At 45.4% G+C, this 25,699-nt stretch overlaps 1 protein-coding gene and 2 long non-coding RNA genes across 5 annotated transcripts in view; 1 reads left to right on the top strand and 2 right to left on the bottom strand.

Moving 5' to 3' along the window:
* Positions 1-6,484: 6,484 nt before the first annotated feature.
* eif2b3 (eukaryotic translation initiation factor 2B, subunit 3 gamma) lies at positions 6,485-22,809 on the bottom strand. Of its 3 annotated transcripts, none has more exons than XM_037275471.1 (12): positions 22,523-22,809; positions 21,841-22,010; positions 20,880-21,037; positions 18,439-18,598; positions 18,227-18,338; positions 14,424-14,513; positions 13,075-13,211; positions 12,737-12,927; positions 12,584-12,649; positions 12,264-12,412; positions 9,104-9,207; positions 6,577-6,629 (listed from the first exon to the last, which is right to left on the bottom strand). In XM_037275471.1, the coding sequence occupies exons 2-12, from the start codon at positions 21,986-21,988 to the stop codon at positions 6,577-6,579; spliced, it is 1,368 nt and encodes a 455-aa protein (XP_037131366.1). In that variant the 5' UTR covers positions 21,989-22,010; positions 22,523-22,809. The 3 variants fall into 3 exon arrangements, with proteins under 3 accessions (XP_037131367.1, XP_037131366.1, XP_037131368.1); XM_037275473.1 differs by having other exon boundaries at positions 22,685-22,807; XM_037275472.1 differs by lacking the exon at positions 22,523-22,809 and having other exon boundaries at positions 6,485-6,629; positions 21,841-21,988.
* LOC119136757 overlaps positions 18,568-25,699 on the top strand; it is a 21,451-nt gene continuing 14,319 nt past the window's right edge. Inside the window, exons 1-2 of the long non-coding RNA XR_005100800.1 lie at positions 18,568-18,653; positions 24,780-24,783. This is a non-coding gene — a long non-coding RNA (uncharacterized LOC119136757). The remainder of the gene's footprint in view (positions 18,654-24,779; positions 24,784-25,699) is intronic.
* The window catches only part of LOC119136756, a 7,082-nt gene continuing 6,205 nt past the window's right edge, over positions 24,823-25,699 (bottom strand). The window contains exon 3 of the long non-coding RNA XR_005100799.1: positions 24,823-25,488. This is a non-coding gene — a long non-coding RNA (uncharacterized LOC119136756). The remainder of the gene's footprint in view (positions 25,489-25,699) is intronic.

Genomic DNA, 25,699 nt, shown 5'->3' with positions numbered 1-25,699 from the left:
TACTGTCGATCAACACACACATCTTTGTCGTGCATGCAAGTTTGCAAAAATAAGAGGAGTGACATTAAAACATAACAGGACTTGTATTAAAGACAAAAAGACTCTCGGAGGTGGCTGCCTGGTTCAGAGTGACACTCTTATCTAAGGAGACTCTTTGGAACCGTTCCATGTCTTGATATGCATGATTTCATGAGTTCACAAAGGCGCTCACATGAGCCTGGAAAAAAGGTTCCCAGACAAAACTGTTTTATAATCCTCCTAAAAAAAAAAAAAAGCTCATAAGTGTGGTTTGCAAAGTCAAAAGTATAAGGGTGAACAAACGTGTCACAATAGCATACGGCGCTGCCATTTGTCAAGCGCCTGGTGCTAATTTGAGCCCTTTTGCTTGACTTAAAAACAATTGGAAGCTGATGTGGAGTAATTGGATTTAGGTGTTGGCGCCGCGGCTTGAGTCCACTACTGACAGCTGCACGTTTGGGGAGCGCGCACGTTCACAAACTTGGCTTTTCTGCCCTTTGTACCGGCCGGCAGGGCGCCAGGCATCAATCATGTCATTTGTCCCATCCCATCAAATCATCTTTTCCCAGTGGAATCATATTTGACATTACCCCCTCAGCCACCAGGGGGCAGTACAATACAGACATCATACACAAAGAAGAGTTTCACAACTAAGTGACTGGAAGCTGGCAGTAATATGATTCATTTTTGTATCTGAATATATAAATGGATATATATATATATATATATGTGTGTGTATTGTCTGTGTTGCTGCACCGCATGTGTTGAAATATCCAAGTTTGGATGGCCCGCCAACAGCGTGCAGGTATTTGTATGTTTTGTGTGCGCCTCTGCTAACCTCCTATTTATTCCTCATAATTATCTGTTCAGCCATACATAACTGGAACACACACGCGTTTCGGGGAAGGGCACTTTTTCTCTCTCTCTCTCTCTCTCTCTCTCTCTCTCTCTCTCTCTCTCTCAATGCGCTGGAACACGGCTTGACAGGCTAGGTCCGGGTTTGAGTGGTAGAGGGAAACAGGCAGCTGGAAATGGGAGCTCAAGTGGAATGTGAGGAATTGGGTTGTGCGGTAGGGGCCCCCTTCAAGCCTAACAAACTCAGGGAGGTCCGAGGCCTGGTCTGGAGGCCTTGGATAAATAAACCGTCTTAGATGACCATGCGTGGTGCAGATATCTGCCATCACAGCACCTTGTAGTGCGTACACAAACCACCCAAGACTCTCTCTCGTGCATCCACTCGACTCAGAGCTCCATGTTTTTGTTTTAAACGCCTCCCGATTGCCTCCATCTTTCCCGTGGCTCGCCTCCCGACTTGTGTGTGCATTTCATCTCTCCCCAGTGACCCCATGCATGCATCCATCCATCCGTCCGTGCGTGCGTGCATGCATGCATGCATGCATGGCTGTCCGTCTGGGGCTGCCTATGGAAGCACTCTGGCATCCAGTCACCTCGCAACAGCCAACACCCACCCTCAAGGTTCAGAGCCACGATGCGTTTATTTTGCAACCAAAGAGGACTCACTCACGGCTGCTCCAAAATTCCTTTTCGTCCTTTGACCGAATGTAAAACGGGATGGAAAAATTCACCGAAGGGCCTCAAATGTAGTGAAGATTAAACATATGACACGTCTTCTACTATGAGACAGCAGCGCATTTTCAGATATTTGATGTCACTCAAAGATGTCACAAGTCTTTTTAGGGCTTTCATTTTTTGAAGAAGTTTTGCTTTTTTTCCCCCTCATAGTATCAATTTCATTTTCATATGATTTTTCTTGAATGATTTTGACTTTATGCATAACAAAACGCTTTTAAAAAAGAAAAAGAAAATGGTGTCACATTATTCTTGCAAGGTTTCTTTCTGGTGACATTTTGACTTTTTTCTTGAAAAAGAGACTTGAACTATGACTCTTTTCTCGTTTAGGTCATTTTCTTTTCATGTTGTGACTGTCAAGGCATTTAAAAAAAATATATGCTATAATAAAAAATGTTTTAACAACAAGCCACATCAAACAAAAGCTTAGTATAAACACGCCAGGTTGGCATTGCAAATAAGAATCTGCTCTCATTTGCCTTCCCTGAAAAAATCAAGGTTTCATCAAACTTGAAAAATGGACTGCTTCCCCAGTGAGCTAAGATATTTCAATCTTGGGTGTTCCGCTTCATTTCACTTCACATACTACATTTGAGCGTTCACCCTACTTTACCATCATTCGGAAAGGCAACAAGTTACCCGGAGCGACACTTTTCCCGTATTAAAAACGCCTCTTGTCAGTGTCGGAGAAGCTGCCAGCCAGCCAGCCATCCACCCACCCACCGTCTCAGCACAAGATTAATTATGATAATGCATTGCTTTGGCGCCTTTTGTCGCCCTAATGAATAGTCGCCTTTCTGGGGGCCAAAAACACACAAAACCACAGAAATGCACTTTTTGTCAAGTCTTTGTTTGTGCGCTTGTAACAGAGCTATTGTCGGGGGAGCGGAGCAGGTGGCGACGCCGACCCGGCCGGACCTGTGCTCTTAAAACAAACCTCGCAAGTCTCGCAGTGTCTGTGTGTGTGTGTGTGTGTGTGTGTGTGTGTGTGTGTGTGTGTGTGTGTGTGTGTGTGTGTGTGTGTGTGTGTGTGTGTGTGTGTGTGAGACAATGTTAGCAAACACAAGGGTAACCATTTTGAAATAACATCCATTCACAACAGTCAGTCACGTCTGATTAAAGAGAAGAATTACTGGGAGAATGATGGGCATAAAGAATGGGAATTTGGATCAGCACCACCACATGTGCAATGGAATGTTTACAAATAACATGTGGTGGAAATGAATTGACAAACAAGCTATCAAATAAGTTGGATCACTCACTCGCACCTACATATATTTGCCATTATGCCGCTCATGCCGTAAGCCTTTTCTTCTTTCCGTAGAATTAGCTCATAAAATGAGGCAACTATTCTTTTCCCCTCATGCTACTTTTGAAGTTGTCAGGGCAACTTTTTTAATGTCACACATTGTACATTTCCCCCACCTTACAGCTGCAATGTTCTTTTTTTAAGACATGGCGGCTATTGTTTACTGTTTCGAAAAGAACACAAGGGCTGCCCGTATGGAGAAAATCCCCAACGCGGCTGGCGAAAGATGCGTCATGTCTTTGGATGGCGATGCCATAAACAGTCCAATCGGAGATAAAAGGCCACCTGAGTGGAAATCGGGTTGCTGGTGTGTTTCTCCCTGTGACCATTTAAGATGTGATCCCAATCAACCACCCAGCCAATGTTTCGCTAATTAGCTTGGGGGGCCTCCACCGTGACGTGACAGGCAGGCAGGCAGCCATGTCTGACGATGTGTGTGGGTGGGTGTGTGTCAGCGGAATTGTGATGGCGTACTTGGTATCTCCGTCGCGACGCACACGCATATTGTTTGCGACATAAGCAAGTGTTGCAACTACAAAGCTTGTAAAAAGGCTGCACGCATTCAGATGTTTAAGTCGAAGACCCGGCCGGGGTTTGGTTAGGTAGTTGGGGTGGCGTTGCTATGTGTTAGTTGGAGGTGGGCTAGTAGGGTGAGGGTGGAGGCAGGGGAGGGTCATCTTGAAAGGTAACGTGTGGAAGGAAAAAAAAAAACCCAAAAAAGTGGGTGGGAGGGAGGGTGGGCGGGAGGAAATTCATTTGTGGCCGGAGAACACAGAAGACAAATTGAGGAAGTGTTGTGCTAATATGTCGGGGTCAGCGGCAAATACACACACATAGACACACACACATGCAGGTTTCTGACTGACTGCCACTTGGGTGGGCCGCTCCCTCCCTCCCTCCCTCCCTCCCTCGCTCTGTGTCTCCTTGCTCACCCACGATCAGCCCTCAAGCCATGAAGCCACCCAGCTTCTTCTTCTGGACCAACCCCCCACCGACACTGCCACCGCAACACCCCCATGTCCTTAGCCCCCCCCCCCCCACCTCCTCAGATCTACAACTCCACCCTACCTTCTCTCCTCTGTGTCCAGATTTATCTCCACATTAAGTCCTGTCCTGTATTATCCGTTGAAATGTTTCTTTAAGCTCTGTTTCTGCAAGAACAGCAAAGAAAAGAAATCATCAATATGGAAAATGGACATTTAGAAAAAGTTGGCAACACCTCCTGTTGATGTCATTTTTGGGAACTGTTTCCAATCGTAAAGAATAATACTGAAGTAACATTTTCATTCAACAATGAACAATAAACCACAATGTAGTTACCAGATAAAGTAACAGCTAGCTTAGCTTCTTACATTTCATATTGTTCATTTTCTTTGTAAATTCCTGCAGTCTCCATACCCTGTGGCATCGTGTTGTATCTCACAAGTGAGTCTTTGGTAGAGACACTCAACATTGTTTTCACAAAAAGCCTCCAAGTCAAACATCTCAAAGGTAGATATGCGCTCTGAACGTTCACGTCTCACCTCATGAATTTGATGGGAGGAAGGTTCCTCGGTCCCTCCTTCCCTCTACCAGCAATATTCGGATTCAGAGTGATTCATTGCAACTCTAGACTTTCATTTCCAGACATCATTTTCATTACTTTTCAAGGAAAACAAAAGGCGAAGGCCGATACGTCTAAAAGTTGGCCGGAGCCAAGCCATCCTTCGCGACCACACGCACGGCGTTGCGTTGCGTTGCGTGCATGCCGTGACGAGTGCGGCTGGTTAGTGCGGCTGGAGTAGCAAAGCAGTAACAACAGCTGTATTTTATTTTGGAGGGTTAGGGCCATGTGAGAGACATCAGAGGGTGTCAACATCACAATTGGACCATCAACTGTCAACACCCATTTGGAAGACTGAGGTAACCGCACCATGCCGAAAACAATGCCATGCCAACATTCTTGTTCAAATTCCCTCCATTCAAAGTGGGACATTGATGCCAGATGAACATTGTGTCTACAACAACTCGTGGAGGACGTTGACATCAAAAGTGCTACTTGTGACTTTACAAAGTTACAGCACTCGTACTTGAGTGCATTTTCGGCTACTCTACCCGCCTCGCCTCGCCTCGGTAGGTCCAGAACTACCGAGTGAGTTTGTGAGACGGCCACACGCAGGTAAGTGTACGCATCAATGTGCGAACACACACGAGCAAACACGCCAATGAACTGGTAGGCGGGCTTCTTGGCCACGGTGGCGTTGTCTTGAGGGGACTCTGGGGTCTTTGTGTAAATATACAAAAGCTTTATGCAAACACCAGCAGCTGCCACGTCTCATCATGAGCCGCGCCAGAGAGGTCAGAGTGCGAGATGGTTGAAAAATGCTCAAGACTGTGAGAGCCCCAAATGTGGTTTGGACCACGTTCGGGTGTGCCTTTCAAATGGAGACATTGGCTTCTAAAAGAAAGCGACAGGCTTGTGCTATGAGAATATAGGTAGAGTTCTGTTGTTTTTTTTTATAGTGACAAAAGTCAACACTAGCTGACAAACAGCCTGAAATCTTCACATCGGTGAATTCATTGAACGCCTTCATGCAAACAAAAATATTTGCCTCGACGTGCTGGTCAATTATGAATGTTTTTGTTGTGAAAAAAGTGCCAAAGAATACATCAGTGAAACAGTTCTATCAAAGATCTGGAACTCTTTGTGAGCGTTGTGTTAAAAGGTCGCGCCTTTTTCCCCCAGCTTGGATTAGCTAATGGGTTCCTGACTTTTGAGCGCGTCAATGCACGCCATTTGTGGCATCACATTTGGAGTCGCGACTTATGAAAAGCATCTCGCGCTTTGTGAGCTTCTTCCGAACCACATGACGGACGGACGGGCTGGCTACCGACGAGACTGTACAGCGACATCGGAGGGGGCCTTTCAAAGTCAATTTCGTCCAAGTGTTTTATGCTCTCTCATCAGTGATGCTTTCCTCCGACCACTACTGACACATCAAAAACGATCCTGTTTTTTTTTTATACTCAGACACAAAAGGAAAGCGAGGCCGTCATAAATCACACGCAAACACAAAGCTTCCACATAGACAACTCTGTCCGCGTCGTCTCTATAAAGAACTTCCAACCTGTAATTTAAGAAATGCTCTGTCGAAGGGATGCAATAAATCTTGTGACACCAAAAGGGGAAAAAGATGAGGTTGGGGGAAGAAAAGAAAGAAGAAAGGCGTCGGCGGCTGTGAGTACGCTTCCGAGGAGTGCGTGTGTGCGTGCGAGGGCGGAGTGTTGCTGTTAACTGATACAGGATCATGTTGGGTGGTCCAGAAGTGACACATACACCATTTTTGTGTACAAATAAACGGAACCCCCCACTCCTTTGTGGTCACCACTCCCACCGCTTTTGCTCGACGTCTCTGGTTTTCACAGCTGCACAGCGTGCAACGTCACACGCGCACACACGCACACACACACACACTGGGAACACAAAGAGGGAGGAGCGCGCCACACTCCTATCAGCGGAACTCAATCATCGAGTACGGCGATTAGGAAAGCGCAGTAATAATAAAAGCACCATGTGAAAAGAATGAGTTGAGTGGATTTGAGTTTTTATTGAAACACAACTTACAAAGAGTGTAAAGTGTGTCAGCGCTTTCCGGATTGTGACGGTCAGGTGAGGTCACTTAGATCTCCATCAGCTGGTCTGTGCCAACAATGACCTCATTGGTCCGCTCAGCTAGAGACACAAAACACAAAATGACAACAGTCAAACCGGAAGGGAAAGAGGTGGCCTTCTTTTGCAATATTCTGGAAAAACATCTTTGCCATGTAAATTGCATTCAGAATGAATTAGAGTTCATTCCAACCTAATATAATAAGTTCATTCGTTTACAACCTGCATTTGTATAAACATCACACACATTAAGGACAAAAGAGGAAAGACTGAAGCCAATCCGAACATGACGGGAGATTGTTTTTTTTTTTTTGCCTTCAAGCCTAATTCGTGGTTTCCGATGCTTTCGAATTCCGCCGAGATGAGCCAGCTCCAGAAGCAGATGCGGCGTGGAGACAGACTTAGCTCATGCTGCCTGCTACCTGAACCTCACAAAGGAAACAGATGATGCCTGAAAGTACGTCTGCCTTCAGCCGCCACGCACGCCTCCGCCCGAGCCCTCCGACATCTGGAGCCATCCAAAGCAAACGCTGAAGGAGAATAATGTTCCATTCACGCCAAGCGCCTTCGAGTGTGAAGGAATCTCTTTGCAAACGGCTTTTTCCTCAGCTGTGTGGACGGGAAGACAAATGGGGCGTGGGACAGCGAGACCGAGGCTGCTGGATTTATTGCCGTGACTTGTCCTGAACCCAAATACTGAGGTAACCTGACGTCCGAGCGCCTCCGCTTTTGTCTGTCGACGCCGATTGGTGGAGTTTTGTGTTGAGAGGAAAAATAGAGTTGAAAGGGAGCTGAACCGGCCGGCCGGCCGGCCGGCAGGCAGCATCACGGAAAGTAATGATGACAAAAAACAATGGCCGCCGTATCTGGAGAAGGCGGCTCACCGCTGTAGGTATAAAGGCAGCATCACGCAAAAAAATGGCCGCCGGCCGTATCTGGAGAAAGTTGGCTCACCGCTGTATTTACCAATTGGAACAAAATGTTTTTTTTCCACACCACAGTGCAGGTGGATGAGCCCACAGTGACACGCCAGACGCAGTCAAGTCAGTCTGACGGCTCACCGATGAACATTACAGGCGATGTGGAATTATACAAAACACACCCAGTGTTTGTGTGCCATTTCAAAGCACACAGCACAAAGGTACAGTGTGTGTGTGTGTGTATGCTCTAATATCAACACCTGACTGCAGTGTGTGTGCGTGTGGCGGACAGTCTGGGTGGCCCTTCTCTCCTCACAGCTTGAGAAGTAATGATCATGTAACGTCTTCAGCAGCCTACATTGCTTTTTTTTTCACGTTAATAAATGTCATCATATGCGACTGGGATCAATCGCATTATCTGTCATCTATTCTTCTTTCCTACCGTCCGTCCCTTTTTATTTGATTATCTAACTTCCTTTGAATATGATCAATTTGTTCTTCCTTTTTACTCTCTACGAATGTGTTTTTTGAACTGTAAATCCTCCCTACCTTCCACACATAAACGTGTTAACCCTAACCCTCTGTAATTGCAATTTCCCTCAACCAAATTTGCAAGCCTAGAGTGGCGTTTTTGAATTGTTGTTTTTGCTGACTTTCAGGAAAGGAGTGTAAAATGATTCGATTTACACCGGTGTAGCCGTCCGTCTTGGTGCAGGCAAAACAAATAGTTCATCAACTCAACTGCCATTCGGGCCATTAAAGAGACAAAAGATGAAGCTTTGTCTTTGTCTGACAGAACTTTGGCTGCCTGGCTTACGCACTAGAATTACGCAAGCGGGTTTCCAGCATGGGATGATATCATGTTAGCAACTGCCTGCGTGCTTTGCCAGTAGTTGCACCTCTGCCAAAACCACCATCAGATTTGCTACACTGGAGAATCTCCCTAAAAAAAAAAAAAAAAAACCCAAAGAGGAACCTGCCTATCTTTATAGCACAATGATGTCCAAAACAATGAGACTCCAATTCAACTCTGCCATAATGAATGCATTGTAGTTTCCACCAGATTGTCAAAAATAGATTTCACTTCCAAGAAGGCAAAAACTAAAGCAAGAGTCAAAGCGCGGTTTCTCGATTGTTCTCGCAATTAGGTGGCGCAGCGGCCCGAGCGTGCATCTCTTTCTCTCAACGTGCATGTGTGTGCTGGACGTGGCTGGAGGGCGCTGCTGTTGAATTCCGGGTGGTCCTCTTCTGGCCCTGCTCTCTAACCTCTCCATCAATGTGACACACACACACTCACGCACAAACACTCCCATATAGCTTTGGCTACAAGAGGATTAAGGAAACGAAAAGCCAAAAAAAAAATACAATCGCTTGATCATATGGAGAAGAGAGGAAAAAAAAAAAAAGTCTTTCATTGGCACATTTACCACACATACATTTTACTTAGGTGAGGAAACGTTTTGTGGTATTTTTGATGGATGGGAACATTGATGCATTTTCTTTTACGATATCAAATATCAAGGCAATGATTATTTTTGATTGAAGAAAAACAAATCTGAACATGTATGAACGATTTAAAAAAAAAAAGCAGCTTTGACATTTTCAGGCTGTGCTCACCTGCGGATTCGATCCGTTGTCCACTTCCCACCAGGCAGTATTTGAGGTCCGAGCCTCGGCCAATGACGGCATTGTTGCAGATCACGCTCCCCTGGATGTTGCACCTGAAAAACAGCGTTTGAACCACAATGAGTTTTTGACAAAATCGCCAATCTTCTTTTGACATTGAAATGAATGAAAGTAGATTCTATTTTTAAAATGTCCGCAATGAGCTACATTACAATGAGCATTATTCGACTCGATACAACACTGACGTGGAAATAGGAGTTCAGAACACCCAGAGAGTGAAAGAATATTTGAGAGGTGATAAAAGAAGCACCCAAAATTCCAGAGTCAAAAGGCTTTACTGTTAAGTTAAAAACATGATTTGCCCATTTAGTCTTTCAAAGCGCCTATGTAAGATCTGCGCTTGTTAATTCCTCAAAAAGGTCCGCATACACACAGTTACGAGCATTCACAGTGGGAGCGGCCCAGTGCGACCACAGCTTTCCAACCGCCCGCCCGCCCGCCACTGATGTCGTGCCACGCCGGGCACGTCAGGCCTGTTCGCGCCGTTCACCTGCTCTGAAATATCCAGCATCCCCACCCACCGGGCCCGATGACGTGACATTAGCATTTAGATTAAAGAACAACAACGATGGGCACATGCGTGAGCGGGTCGTAGGACATTGGCTTGCAACTCCCACCTGAGCTGGCGCTGCCAACCGTTCCCCTTCAGCCAAACCATAGCCATAACATTTTTTGGAGAGGACACACAGACAGTCTTGTGCTGGCTGAACATGGAGGCTGTGTATGTGTGTGTGTGTGTGTGAAATGTGTGGGATGGAGAACGTGTGCGTGCTTCAGGAGCTTGGGGAGACCGGTGGTGAACACATGTTGGTCTTGCCCGGCCAGTGACGCACACACACTTGGCCCTCTGTAGCTCCCAAACAGACAGGTTTGTATTGGCCCGTTTTATTCAGGTGGTTAAGCCAGGAAAGAGTGGAAGACGGCGTGTGTGTGTGTGTGTGTGTGTGTGTGTGTGTGTGTGTGTGTGTGTTTAAGCGACTGCCATGGCGGTGGTGGTAGTTGGTGATGGGAGATTACAAGAATCCCAGTTTTGTAACATTAGCGAGAGACCACCAAAGAAGTTTCAAAGCTGAAACACCACTAATTACTCACACCAGGGCTCCTCCTTGCCATGACCACCCCATCCTCTCTCTCTCTCTCTCACTCACACACACACACACACATCAACCCCCACCTCTTGTTGTACCCCCTCCCGTAAAGTTGACCCCTACTATCCCCCTTCCCAAACACGCAGCGCTTTGTCAACAAGCTCTGGTCAGCCCCAAACAAAGAAAGCAGAAATGCGAGGGGTTTCGTCGACATGGCCGGCCGGGGTCTGCTAATCCGCTCATACTGGCTCTCTTTCTTTCGCTCTTTCTTTCGTTCATTCTTTCTTTCTTTCGCTCTTTCTTTCTTTCTCTCTTTCTTTCTTTCTTCCCCTCTTTCTCCTTCCTTCTTATGGAAAGGAAAGAAAGAATTGCAATTTTCTCTCCTTGCTTTGCCCACTTTCTTTGGCAACTCTCTCGCTCTTTCATGCCTTTGTGTGGGCGCCTACGTGGCCACGATGAGGGTCCCCGCGCCGGCTGGCCGACCGACCGGCCGGCCAGCCGCTGTCCTCAAGATGGCGTTGAGGACTGGCTCTAGAGAAAGGAGCGAGCAAGAAAAGAAGCAGAGCTTTTGAACAAGTGCATTAAGAAGGTCGCCTCTAGTCCGGGCCAAGATGAATCTCAGCTCTACATGTTAATTCAACAGTGGCTTCTGCTTCTTGAAGTACAAGCGATTTCTGGTTGCAGCTGCACCAATGAGTGACTTGGCGTCACGATGACATGGGTGAAATATGCGCAGCATCACACATGATTTGGATTCCTCGGCAAAGAAGGGTTTGTCGGGCTCGCTCGGTTGTTTACGATTGAGATTAGGCAAAAACTACTGAAGCGAAACTTTGGGGGGGGCCAAAAAAGAGCCCGTCCAATGTAACAGTTCAATTATTTGACCGAAATAAACTCATGTTAATAAAAAAAAAAGAGAGATATATACATGTCTATATCTATAAAGCTCCTATCTCCAAAGCCAACATGTTTTTCAGATGTGCTCGGCAGACTTCCACTCCCTCATTTCCTAAATGGCGCAAGATTTGACTGTGTGGAGTAACAAGGGTTCATAGTGTTCTGCAAATTCCGTAAGCAGCGGGAATCCTGGTGTGGCCAAGTAAATTAGCGGTCAAATGAGATATTGGGATGTTGTGTGCTTCACTTGAGCAGCTCGCTGTTTGTTTGGAGCCGGCCTCTGGCTGGTCGCACAGCAATAGGCACATTGTGAGCCCGGTGCGCCTTGTTCCACCCCGTGGAGGGAGGGAGGGAGGATGGAAAACAAAACCTGTGACACCGCCCATTTACATAGCATCGATGACACAACGCACACCAGCAGCCACCATTTGCACATCTCGGATTTGAAAAAAAGTTCCATTTTGGTGGGGGGAAAAAAATGGTCTCAAAATGATGAGGGGAAAATAGGCACAAGTCCTAATATTGTATCGTTGCAAAAATGATGTCATCATGTCATGAGAATACCAGAAAAAGGTGCAATTCTCGTCAAAGAAAGACTCTAATAATAGCTGGATGGGATCTGCAGATATTTAGCATTTGTATGCAAAATGGGTGATTGCAAATCACGATCAGATCTGCTGCAAAATTGTGAAAAAAGTTGTGTTGTTAAAGAAAACAAATCAAAATGGTATATGTCAGAATGCTAAAAGGTTATGTCATGTTACAAGAATAAACTTGACCCGGTTCTCAACATCTTGACGACGCCGGTATGCATTTATAATCATAACCTTAGAAAGGGCAGCGAGCAGGAGTGTTTGATTCAGGGGCATTAAGAAGCCCCCACACGTGGAAAGCTTTTGGGTGTTGACAGTATCTTGGCGAGGGAAAAAAAATTGAAATCATTAGTAAGCAAAGTGAGCGTGTACCAACTTCATCTTGCACGACCATTTAGGGTTGCAATTAGGGCCTCAAGCATAAACATGCCGGGAGGGAAGAAGTCTTTCTCGGTGTGTATTTGTGAGCTCACTTCAGAGCCGGTGTGTGTGTGTGTGTGTGTGTGTTCTCACTCTTCTTCTACGGTAACCCCGTGCATGATGATAGAGTTGGTCACTCGGACTTTCTCCTTAATTGCGGTGGAGCTTCCGATGGTGGACCTCTTTATGGAGGTCTTATCTGCGATCTGACACAGAGCCCCAATCATGCTGTCGGATCCCATCTGAGCAGATGACAGCGCGCAGAGACATTACTCATAGTCGCCAAACGCAGCAGTCCACGTGTGATCCTCATCAAAGTCCAATATTAACTCTGAGATCATCTGACCATCTGAGGACAATTAGCGCAAGCTCAATTGACCAGACAAGATGTCGAAACCACCGCTGACACAAACCTGACATCGCTCCGAAATGACGGCAGAAGGGTGGACTGCTGGTTCTTCCAACAAAAGCTTGGGAACCTTGCATAAGGACCAGAAAGAGAGAGAGAAAGAAAAAAATGAGCGGAATGATTCATTCGGACCACGAGAAACATTTATGCAACTTACCAGGCGGTTGGCCTCGATGTAGGCGGCGAGCGTGTTGACGCGGTAGCAGAGGCCCTGCTCCATGATGTGCACGTAGCAACGGAGCTTGCCGCCGTGGTACGCCTCGCTCATGTCCCCGTGATGGTCGTTCCAGCAGGAGCGCTCCTGGGCCAGCTGGAGGAGGCCATCGTCGCGTGATGAGATCAGGAGCTCTGCGAGGAGAGAAGAGAAGCCATGAAGCGCATCCGCCACCAAAATGTCATATCAGTGGGAACTATAAACACGTCCATCGATCCAAACAAATGTTCATACGGGAGAATAAATTCAGCCCCGAGCAAATGCAGTGGTGTGATGCTAACCATTGTTTGTCGAGTTGTCACTCTTCGTCTGGCTCTGCTCATCACTGTCATCTTGACGTTTTGGACTGCTCCTCGCTTTGGAAAACTGCTTGCGCACCAAATATGGCACGAGCTCGCCACGGATGGATGAAATGGATCTGCAGTCAAGAGGATTGAGGAGAAGGAGGAGCGCTAGTTTAGTCATAACCGAAAGCGGGAATGTGGTTATTTTACCACGCTTAGGATGATCAAGTTGTGGAAAGATTAGCGAGTAGGATTTTTGTGTGTGTGTGTGCGCGCGAGTGTGAAATGAAGTCAAGTGAACTTTAAATATGTTTGCTGACACCATTACTGCTATGTTTGATCATCTTTAATGCAACCATTCAACTTTCGAGTGTTGGTAAAAGTATTGCAATTTAGAATGGAATAGCTGCCTGGCAGCTTTTTTCTAAAAATATAGACCTACTTTTTTTACCACTTTCTATGCTGCTGCTGCTGCTGCTGCTGCTGCTGTGCTGGAGTGTTTCTATCCAACACTTTGCAACCCCCTTTCTTTTCTCCCCCGTACTTTCTTTTAAAGGGGGGGGGGGGATTAGAATTTCCATGTGAATGACGGGAGAAAAACAACAGTTACTGTGTCCGCCCGCCGTCCGTGTCTTCTGGAGGGAAGGGAGGAGGAACGCGGAAGAGGAGAAAGGGAGAACGAGGAGCTCAAATAACAACAATATGACGAATAAAGATGTGAAAGCTGGCAAATGATCGCTTCATTCAAATGACTTGGCCACGTGAGATTAGTGTTGGAATGGATTTTGTTTCATCAAGCTGGTGCAAAAAAGTCTTTGGCAGCTGGAGTTTCATTGCACTTGTGTCTTTTGGCCAAGCGGTCAAAGGATGAATTCCATGTTTGCTCAGACTACAAGCAGCTGACTTATTTCTCAGCTACCCAGCCGTCGCCGGTATTATTTTTACCAAAGTGAATCGTGATGATGGAATTTGAGCAAGACCCAGAAACAATCAGGAAAGCTCAAAGACCTTGTAGCTTTGGCCACTTTCCGTTGGTTGTCATCATTCGCACCTGATACGAAAGCCGTTCATATTTCCAGGATTTGAGCACTGCTGTGGAGCGTTGGGCGGCCAGGTGACAGACAGCGCTCCACTTCACAGGCTAAAGGCCTTACGGCCTGTCTCACTGACACGTTGTAAAACAAATTAACACCACCGCGCTAACAGGAGCTTTCAAAGCCTCGCACGCTATGTAACCCTCGTCGACATTTGCTACAGATTAAAGCGGCCGATGCCCGACCCAGTCTGGACAGCGTTTGCTCGAGTTCAACTAGGGAGGAAAATTTCAAGTTACACTGGGAACTCACTTGCTGTCGTTCAGAAAGTCCACCACCGCTTTTTTCATGCAGTAAAGGTGAGCGTCGAGAAGGCCGGTTTTGATGAGCATCCTCGGATGTCTGGAGAGAGAACACCAGGAAGCATTTGGATTGGTCATCATTGATTGTTTAAGATTGGGGCAGGTGGGTTGCATACACACAAACAAACACACCTTGACATTTATGAAGCGAGAGCCAAAGAAAAGCAAGTCATCCTTCAGGCTTCAATAAAACAAATCCACCCTCACCCCCTTTTATGCCGTACATAGTATACTCCTCTTCCGCCACCCGTTCGCTTATTAGATTGTGGAGAAGAGAAAAAAAGACAGGGTGTGGGCTCTCCCTAAAACAGACGAGGGCAAACTTTTACGACGTAATACCCAAAGACCTCTGCTAAACATTTTTCCGAGACACGCTGTAGTTCGTTATTTGGATTCTTTTTTCGGTTGGAAGCTATTGATTTGAAAGGACTGTGTCTCATTACCACACAACAATCATGCAGCTTTGACAAAATGAAAAGCAGACATTTGGCGGTTGGCTGTTCACAGTGGAGCTTTGACACGAAAACCTTGATTTTCATTTCCAAAACAGAACCAAAGAATGTCTGGCAAGTCGCGACACTTTCAAATGACTGATGCGCCATGTCCGCAAGCCTGACTGGTTGTCTTGATCCGAGCATTGCTACTAATGATGACAAACGGTTGTTAGAATGACAAAGAATTACGTACAGTCACACAAGGGATGAGCATAAGCTTTCATTTTTGATGCTTGGTATTATTGCACGAAAATAGAAGCACCACTTTTTTAAAAAGGATCTCACACGCATTATATTCGAGGAATCCAGGTGGGGGTTGAGAAGACACAGATTCATCATCTTTTAATGTTGTTCTTGGGCAACAGTCTCAATCATTCCTTCACATGCAATTTCTGAGGGAATATCATCAGTGAGGAAGCGGAGCCACTTTATCATATCTTGTCCAGTGAAACGTTCAAACAAATAATCCTCCGAGCAGTCCGACAAGTGTGACTCATGACTCGGTCACACGTATTTTACAAGCAAATGCGAGCCATCAAACGGCGCGTGTTCCTCTGTGTGATCATGGGAAACACAACAGAGGGAAAGATTTCGTCTGTGGGAACCACCATTACAAGTGGAGCTTAGTTGGGGACCTTTTCTGCCACTTCTTCTTGCAGCTCTTCCAGTAGATCTCAAAGCTCCCGAAAAAAGCCGTCTTCAATTTAGCAAGCGGTTCCTTGTATCACAAGCAGCCACCTGTATTTGAAGCGGCTATTTCATCCCTCAACAGGCAAGCATGACAATTCTTGGATTAATGGCAAATGTGTTTTTGCAAATCCTGAGCAGGACAGAATGGCCACAACTTGCTTACATCGTACGCAGTACGATGTGTCGTTCCGTCGGAAGCAGAAATGCACAGCGGGTCGAACCGTGGCGGAATGCTAATACCCTCGTTAGTCCGGTTTCCTCATCTGAGCCAAGAGGCTTATTTATTTGGTTGGGATATTTGGTTCTAGCCTGCCAAATCAAAACACCTGTGATTCCCTTAATGCCGAGATAGTCTAATGCCTTTCGTTTTGAGTCTCATATCTGACACAGCTTAAACCCACACATGGTCCACGGCTGGTGGAACAAGGATAGTCTGGCATCGCCGTGATCCGGAAAGTGAGCTCCATCCCTGCCTGTGTAACGTAATGAAGTCAACATGGAGAAAAGGTTCAGGGCCAAGTGAGAAAAAGAACAAATGGCAGCCGGGCTGACGGAGATTTGAGCACTCTCGCCTCGTAAAATCATCCAATTTTAAATAGTCCTTAATTGAATGGAAAATATTGAGTTCAAGACACAAAAAGGAATATAACCCAAATCAAATTTCAAGACGCATTACAGATAACACAAGTCACTTGACAGGATACAGATAAACGTAGGTATTGCATGAAGGCACTTTGTTGGCGGATCCAACCAGTGAGTTGATGTTCTGGTGCAATCGTATTGGAAACAGATGGAAACAAGCTTCCTCCTTCAAAATCTTTCAAGGTCACCGCGATGATGCCGTGATACTCACAAACATCAACTCAACAGCTGAACTCCCGACCGGCCCGCTTAAACATGAGTTACGCTCATGAGAATAAGATGAGGTCTATGACTGGATAATTATATCATTTAAAAAAAAAAAAAGGATACACAATAAAGCATGACAATCATAAATCAAGCTCTTTTGTCGTGTCTCAAATGCCGAGGGCGTTTCTGTTGAGTGCGCTGACACCGCACTGTGCTCAAGTGTCGACAAAACGTCACGACAGCTGTGGATGCTACTTTGTCTTTCTTAGGCTGACAAATGACTACAGCACTTGAAAATAAAGCCACTGAAAGCCTCCGTGGCTAGAATATATCCCAGCAGGTCATGGCGTGGCTTTTCCGCACCGCTTTCTCCATAGCGGCCAAAGCTAACGCAAAGCTCCTGACCACATGCTGGCCGTCACATTGTTGAACATTTCAAATTCTCTTTTGGCTAGCTCTTCCGAATTTCCTCCTTGACGTATGTTCACTCGTGGCCAATGACGGCCAAGTGCTGTAAAGTGGCCAACTGGCCGTCCTAGCGTACTATCAAAAGAGAATTAGCATTTTTGAGGTGCGGGCATAGCTAGCTAGCTAGCTAGCTAACGCAATGTCGCAATTGTGCCGAATGAAGTCGCTCAATCTTTTCAGCAGTTATCTTCAAATGTGTATTTGGAAACAAATCTCCAAATTCACTTTACAGGCCCTTTAAGATAACAAACATGTCGTGTTTTATTGCATCGTTGATTGCGTTGTTTTCTTCGAAGGAGTACAACTCTATACAATATCGACGTAGAAGCCCTCAATCAGCAATCCATCGCATTTAGCGGCAATAAACACTACAAATGGTGGACAAACTTTCAGTGAGCACACCAAAGACGGAAGAAAAAAAGAAAAGAAAACAAATCTGTATATGCTTTTGATGGGACAAGCAAGGGGCTCGAGGGAAAGTGATGTGTAAAACAGTCCCGCGACCAATAAACTAGCCACCAGTGGCTTGTAGAAATCCCAAACTCCGGAAATGAGTCCCTGACATTCCTGATTTCCTGACATGGAAACACTTTGTACTGTTCACTTTTTATGGTTTGCTTGTGTCATTGTTTCATATCTTGCTAAATAGATTGGAGGCTTGGAAGTCAGAAACACTTTGCCGCGGACTCGCAGACATCTTGATAACATCACCAAAGAATGCTCATTCCAGCACCATGTTGTCTTGGATGCATTAACGTGTGGTCGGAAAACATTTTTGGTGTGTAACGAGCTAAATTTACATGCATGCGTGTGTGTGTGTGTGTGTGTGTGTGTGTGTGTGTGTGAGGGAGGACCGAGACTAAAACGCTTTCTGTGCAAGGATGCTTGTAAGCAGCTGCTCTGGACCCCGCTCTCATTTTCCAGAATTTACAGTGGCGTTGGCTCCGTGAAGTATTTACGAGCTCCCAAAAGGCTGCTCTCGCGCGTACGTGCATTTTAGGACCAGGAAATGAAAACCTACCTCACGTTCCCTTCCTGTAACAAATATCCCACACACCAGCTACGGAAACCCTGATCAGAACCAAAACATCTGCTCCACTAACGAAGTGCAATGTTGTAACCTTGAGTGTGTGTGTGTGTGTGTGTGTGTGTGTGTGTGTGTGGCGCTCCACGTTCACACTGCACACACTGGAGGAGTTCCCTTCTTCATCAATGGACATTCCAATATTAAAATTCAGCTCAATTAGCTTACTTGTTCAAAATGGACTTCCTAATGGATAGCCCGTCCTCCAAATCCACCTCGTTGGCCATGAACAAGACCCTCTTGCCTGATTGGTCCACGCCTACAAAATCTCGCTGCTCAGCTGCAGGGGAACAAATAAAAACGTAGACATTTCAGCTATCATCCAAATTGACAAAACATATCATGTGGAAAATGTTTTTTTTTTTTTTTTTTTAATCGACCTGCTTTCTTCTTTCCCTTTTGGCCTGGAACGGTCTCTGTGAATTCATGGGCTTTGCTCATCAGCATAGCCAAAGTTGCATCGTGGGCTCGGAACAGATCCACCACCTCGTGAAGCGCCACGTCTGTTATCACGTCGCAACTCAACACCAAGATGTCGGTCTGAGGAGGCAAATTAGAAAGACACAAAGACGAGAGCCATGTAAGGGCCCTGGCTGTGCTTTTTTGATGACCGCTCAGTGCGTGTTCACAGTTCACGTAAAATCAGACAAGCTTGATTAGGAGGAAAGGGGATTTTTGACTATTGTATCTCAGGTACTGGGCAATGCACTAAACCTAGGAAGCATCAATCCGGCCGGCGCTTGTGAACTCCATGAAGATATCACTTCCACAGCAGGGGAGTGCAAGCGCTATCAGTGCTTACGTCAGGTGTATATACGCATGTATGCCTTTTGACTTGCGCCTCTGTTCACAGCAGCCATTTGTCTCCTCAGTCATGCGGGCTGGCTGTCAGCATGAAGACTAATCCTACCATTAGTACCCGCCGCCTTATTGACAGAGATACCGCTGCAATGGAAGCATCGGAGTATCTGAAGCGCGTTCGCGGCTCAAAACGTCAAAGCAGAAAAAAAAAAAGAAAAAGAAAATAGGGGCTCGTAGCTTGAAAATGGACAGTACTCGTAATGCCATATGAAGATCATTCCATCAAAAGGCGCACATGTGTCAGTGAGGAATGAGTTCAAGGGTCATGTAGTTGACCTGCTGGCATCTTATAGCCCAGCCTGGTCTGGAATTGGCGACAGGAAGCTACCATTGCGAGGCGTCTGCAGGAGATCTACCGCCGCCGCCGCCACCCGGAGACCTTTCACGTCTCCACTCTGTCTTAACACGCACGCACGCCAGCACACACACACACACACATGCGCGGCAAGGCCGGTAAACACGACGGAACACACACATGGACACTCGCAGGCGACGGCGGAGTGGAGTCAGCTGGGGAGACAGAGACACTCTGGCCTTTCAACAGCCAGGATCTCTGGACAGGTCAGGACCACACGCACGCATACCACACATGGAGTCACACTGTCTTTTAGTTCTCAAGCTGAAAGCCTTTCTTACAGGACATAAATTGCAAGCTGTGGGCCCTGGATTCTGGTGGTGGTAGTCTGGCTGGCAAAATGCCACCATTTGCATGGATAACACAGGAGGACAACATGAATTTTGTGTTCACATTTTGTTTTCTACCTAGTTGTGACAACTCTGTTGTTAATGTGATCCAACTTTACCATTCATTGGCATAGGACACTATGTATTCCAAAGTGAACTTCTTTTAAGAAGCGTTGGTTCTCCATCTCACCCCAATATCTCTCTCTTCACCTTTTGTCACATTTGCAGACCGGAAGCTGAGTCAGCCTGGGTCCTCACTCAGGTCTGCCAAGTGATTACAAGTGAGTGGTCATAAAAAATGTCCATGAGGCTTTGAACATATAAAACAAAAAGTGCACGCTAAGTACACCTTTCACTCATTGGGCTTAAGGGGAAAGCCGTAGGCAACAATCAGGCGTAGGCATCCATCTTTGTGCGGCTTCGCTAGACAAAATAAAATATGCTGCTTGTAATCTCCCTTTTCAGGGAACAGAAACTCTCCGGTCCCTGAAAGTGCGGACGGATTATTCCAAGTATTTTGTTTGATCGGTAACACAAAATCCCCTCATAGAAGGTTGTTAGTAGAAAGAGATGGGCGAGTGTGTGCGTGTGTCTATTCTGTATTCATGCTCTAGACTGACAGTTTGATTGATTCCGCTGCTGGGATTTGGCAGGCCATGGTTATGGTCCCTCAGTCACCACCCTCCAGTGTGAGAGTGTGCGTAACTCAATGCCTCTAATCTAGCTGGCTGCTCAAAGGATTACCGACTCCAATATCCTCGACGGGAGCGTGAGGGAACTTGCCCCATTGGAGTGCGCTTGCGTGCCGTTACAACGGAGGTTAAATAAAGAGCTCTTGGGCAAAAAGGAATAATAAGAATCTCTGTGATTTCATACAAGTGCCGGAGGGGGCACTCAACATTCAACCTGTCAAAACGCATCGTATTGCATCGCACATTTGTCAATCATACACAATTTGATTGATCTAACATTTATATCAATGGGATTAGGCTGTGTAAACAAAATATCTTGGCAGGAAAAACGAGTGGTTGTCAATTCTTGGAAGCAACCAGCAGAGGGTGCAACTCATTCATGCCCAGTAGCTTCGCTAGCTAATTTAGCTTGTAGTGGCTTTGTGCAAAATAAGCAAATGCTTTGCCTTTTGTTGGCTACGCAGATTAGTATAAGTGGCACTTAGCTGATGATGCAATCATTAGTTTCATCATCAGTTGAAGGTCAAACGTAAGCCATTGTATCACATACATGACAATTGTTGAAATGTTTGCGTGCACGACACCTTGATCTTGGGCTGGATGTGTCGAAGAGCGTCGGCCGTGCCCATGTCTTCGTCTTCCGGGATGCAAACAAAGTCCAGTTTCAACTTCACGTCCATCTTCAGTTTAAGGTCTGTGCTCATCATCTTCTGGACCTCCTTGGTGGTGATGACAATCACCTCTGACGACAAAGCAAAGAACAAGTCTTCAAGCAATTCATGGCTAAAGCAAGTCTGGGTTTAATAAGAATAACTATTCCTAACGTCGCATTAAATGTCCACTACATTATGGTGCATTTCAAGCGCCCAAATTAAACTTGACTTTAAGTGGATAATAACATGAGCAGACCTCTTTAACACATCTAAGAATTGCTGCCTTATCTGTACGTAGAAAATGGTTTGTGTCATGCATTCGCTCACTTGCTGTGTCAGCCTAGTAAAAGTAAATTGCAGGCCTTTGGCTAGCTGGCTACACAGTAAAAAAAGTGCTGGCCACACATGGTGATTATATCTGAAAGGGAGTTTTATTAAGGGCAGTGAGGAGCAACAGGCTTTTTTTTACAATGAGCAGCCCTGTTTACTGGCAAGAACAGCACACTGCAACAAATCCCTTTATAAGCCAAATGTTTCTGGACCGACAGCAAGTCGCAGCACACGGGGCCAAAACACTGCAGTCTAAGTGGAGTCAGGATGCGCACACACACCTGACAATGGCTGATGAAGTGCTGAACGGCCAGAAAAACAGCGCGCGCACGCATATATATATATATATATATATATATATATATCCCGCTTTATAATGAATGCTTAGAATGCATTTGTAGTGTGTTACTTAGCAGGAAATACAATGAGGCTTTTTTGTTATAAACTATTGCATCATCAAAGAATGGTTAATAATGTGCACAACTAACAGAGCCACAATAGTATACATTAGTAAGAAAAAAAGCATGAAGGCGCACGTACAACGTTAAGCTCTAATGCTCACCGTCAAAGCCGACCCTCTCCAGCAGGTTTAGAGGGTACCATATCAGGGGCCTGTTGCCAACCGGAAGCATGGCTTTGGGGGTGTTATACGTCAGGTCGGTCATCCGCGAACCCCCACCGGCCGCCATCATCACCGCCTGCAGCTCCATATTGTCTGCTACGGATGACTGACTGCAAGAGGGACCAACTTATTTCAATCACATTAACACTTGTGCATGATTGTTTTTGGTTGTTGCTACCACTACGAAGTAAAATAGCCCAACAAAGGACGTCAACAGTGAGACAGACGGGTTAACCACATACTCCACTATAAACGCAGCCAGTGTTACCTACCAATGGGGGGGGGGGGGGGGTCATTTTACCCGAAGTTCATCATTCCCTCGTGAGAGCCTTCAGGTGCAAGGTGGATGTCCATGTGGAGAATGTTAGTACGACAGTGACACTACCGCATTTCAAATGTTTGTGTGTACAAAATCATCGTGTGGAGAAAGGAACAGTACACAAGCGGTAAAGAGAAGTGACAGGTGAATGATGAATCGCAGGAATAGACGGTGAAACCTTTACAGTAGATTCATGAGGATATCATGTCAACCCAGCCCGGTTGAAACGTGAATGAATCAAAAGTCCTGACAGAATGCTTAGGACACAAACAGCAGTTGAATGAGACGAAATGAAAAGTTTACCTCTCAGCGACTCCTGAATCCCGGTCGGTCGACACATGTAAACGGAATGGGCTGCTGTCAAAGAGTTGTTAGCACTTGGCTAACTGTTAGCACCTAGCATAAATCTAAAGACTGCTGCTTAGTCGACGGGTGACGAAGCGTTGGGATTCGACAGCGAATTACCTTAAAATCTCAGAAAAACTCCCCTCGGAGAGACGCTGTAAGATCAGAAGGAGACGAAAAGCACAACTTGTGCGGTATGTTGCTATAACGGTGGTTCAACCGTAACAAGTTCGACTAGGAAACAATCCCAGCGACAAGATAGTTCCTCCTTCAAAACAACGCCCCACAATTAGAAACGAACAGTACTTTACTGTACAGTGGTGTAATACTGTATTTTGTTTCATTTTAAACAACATAAGTCGAAGCTTTTGTGTGTATCAAAAAGTAATAGATTAATAATGTGAAATAATTCATACTAATTTAGAGCTAATGTTGTTATTATTATTATTATTTTATCATTATTGTTCATATTATTATTATTATTAGTAGTAGTAGTAGTAGTAAAATATCAAATATTTTATCTGATTTACTTTGGTTACTTCACTGTTATGGAATTTTCCTTCCCCCTATTTTATTCACAGTAATACAAAGTGGTGAGAACAGATTAGCAGCCACAAGCCACTCAACAACTCCTTCTGACTTCAAGGTTGACAACTCCCATTTCACATAGCTGAGAGAGACGTAACAGCAAATTGAGCTCGGGGAATGTGGCTAGGAGATGAGCTTGACTGCTTGGTCCAAAGTAGAAGACACACATAAACTATACTCCACCAATGTCAGAAAACATCAATACAATTATAGAGGGGTGGGGGAGAGGTCAAAGTCATCTGCAATTTATACAACAACATTATTGTCTTCCAGCCCTGAAAAACGGACGCGTTACCCACTATTCCATCCAAATGTTTTCTGCTTTGACAATGTCTACATTTTGGGTCATGTTTCATGAACTTATAAATCAGGTTGGACCCGTAAATCATATGTCCTAAACTCCAGGCCCGTGGGCCAAATTTGGCTCGACACATTATTTCATGTGGCCCGCAAAAGCAACATATGTAATACAACATTATTCTTGAAAATGACAACTTTATATGTAGTCTCTTGTGCACTGATAATCAAGATTCCAATTGAATTTGAATTGTAGTTTTGTTTGTTTTTTCTCGCGAGGGATCAGGATCACTGATAGTGGTACACTCTCCCGACCTAGGTGCAAGCAGCGTGGCTTGACATTTGAATGTGGCTGGTTGTTTGTCTCTATAACTGCCCAGTGATTGACTGGCGACCAATCTAGCATCAGTTGGGAGAGGCTGCAGCTCCTGTCAACGCTATTGGAAATGAAAGACATGATTGATATGATAATGAAGATTTCTTTTTTCCATGACTGGGAAAAGAGCTTTGTGCCTGCTGTCAAAGTGCAGCTAATTTGTCAGTTCAAAACGGCTGTCCAAGCACCAGAAAGAAATAGAAAAACACATTGCATGTGTGCTTGTCTGGACCCAGAATGACTTGAAATGGAGCCTTAAGATTTCCTCGGGCCTCCTCCTCTGCTGCAGGATCCTGTAAATCATTCTCAATTCAGCGAAACAAGCCAGTTGGATTACCTCACTTTGGATCATAAACATATTCAGCACAGACCACCCAGATAGAGTGCAGAGCAGAGGCAACATTCGGACTAGTGTGTGTTTGTGTGTGTGTGTGTGTGTGTGTGTGTGTGTGTGCGTGTGAGGTTTGACTTTACCAACACGTTCAAATGCGGCCTCACACATTTGCACGGACGTGTTATGTGCATATCGTGTATGTTGCGGTTTGCCAGTCTTATGTGGCTGAACGCCGCTGCCGCGGAAACCAAAAAAGGCCCGTTTCAAATTCAATGTCAGAGATCAACACACGCACATATAAATCCAAAGATAAAGATGTCTCATAGCGCTCATGGCCAAAAGCACAAACACACTTGTATTTGGTGTAAAACGACATTCCTTTTCTTTGAGTTGTGTTCATCTGAAACGTTGTGACTTTGAATGCCTTATTGTCACTCGCGTATCAAACGGAAGATTTTCACAAGGGGAAAACAAATTTGATCAACAGCAATTCTTTCAAAACAGCTGCAAAATGCTTCGAGTCGACATCATTGTTACCAGACCTTGACTTGTTTTTTTTCTTCCCTCTTTTTAATTGGTTCTTTCTCTCCACACACAGGAAAGATTGGGAAGCCAGCCAGGCCTGTGTCAGAACCTGGAAGTGGATGTTTTTGAAAGAAGAAAAGTTTGGGCAGGTGCCCTGGCACAATCAAACTGCGAGTACCTTTATTTATGTGTTTGAAAATCAGTGTGTCGAAGGAATTGAGTTGAAGCGCTTAAGCAACAGTGACATGTTTACTAGCTTACTACTAAGACGTCTTAAATTGCACACATTGTAGAAATGCATTCAGTGATGACCCGAAAAACATCACTCCTAATAAAATACTTTATAGGGAGCATCGAGTCTTGACAGTTTTTGGTCATAGTGCAGCAAGTGAATTGTCATAGCGCTGCTCTATGTGCTTGCTCGCCATCTGCAGACAGTGTCAAAGAGAGCCACTGTTCATTCAGATGTTTCCGCTCCCCGTAGATTTCCCGTATGGAGGATCCAAACGATGCAGCGGTGAGCACTGTTATATTGTCTGTCTGCATGTGTTGCTTCGCCGTTTGTATTCTGTCCGTGATTGCACTGGAACGTGAAGCCAATGAGAGCAAGCGTGCCATCGTGTATGATTATGCTGCTGCACAAAATAATATTCTCATAACCAGAATAAGCATGAACATAAATTCACGCTCCGTCGTGTATGACGACGATATGGTTTGGGCAGAACTAGCCGGGACATTGTTGGAATTTGGTCGGACCGATGCGAAGGCCCTTTGCATGCACCGTTTGACTTGAGTGAACAGTATCTGTTGGAAAAATGGAAGCAATGGAAAAGGAACATATCACAAACATTTGAGTTTTGGCATGTTAAAAAAAAAGACTCAAACATGAATGGCACTGTCTTCAACTTGATAGAAAGTTGCTGTTGATTTTTGCCACCCCTCCCTCCCACCAAGGTGACCTAATGATGGGTTCCATTCAAATACATGGAAATGACGACGCTGGCTTCTCCAACAA

The sequence above is a fragment of the Syngnathus acus genome, chromosome 17 (assembly GCF_901709675.1).
Source record: "Syngnathus acus chromosome 17, fSynAcu1.2, whole genome shotgun sequence".
Lineage (NCBI taxonomy): Eukaryota > Metazoa > Chordata > Actinopteri > Syngnathiformes > Syngnathidae > Syngnathus > Syngnathus acus.
This window is presented reverse-complemented; position numbering and strand designations above follow the sequence as displayed.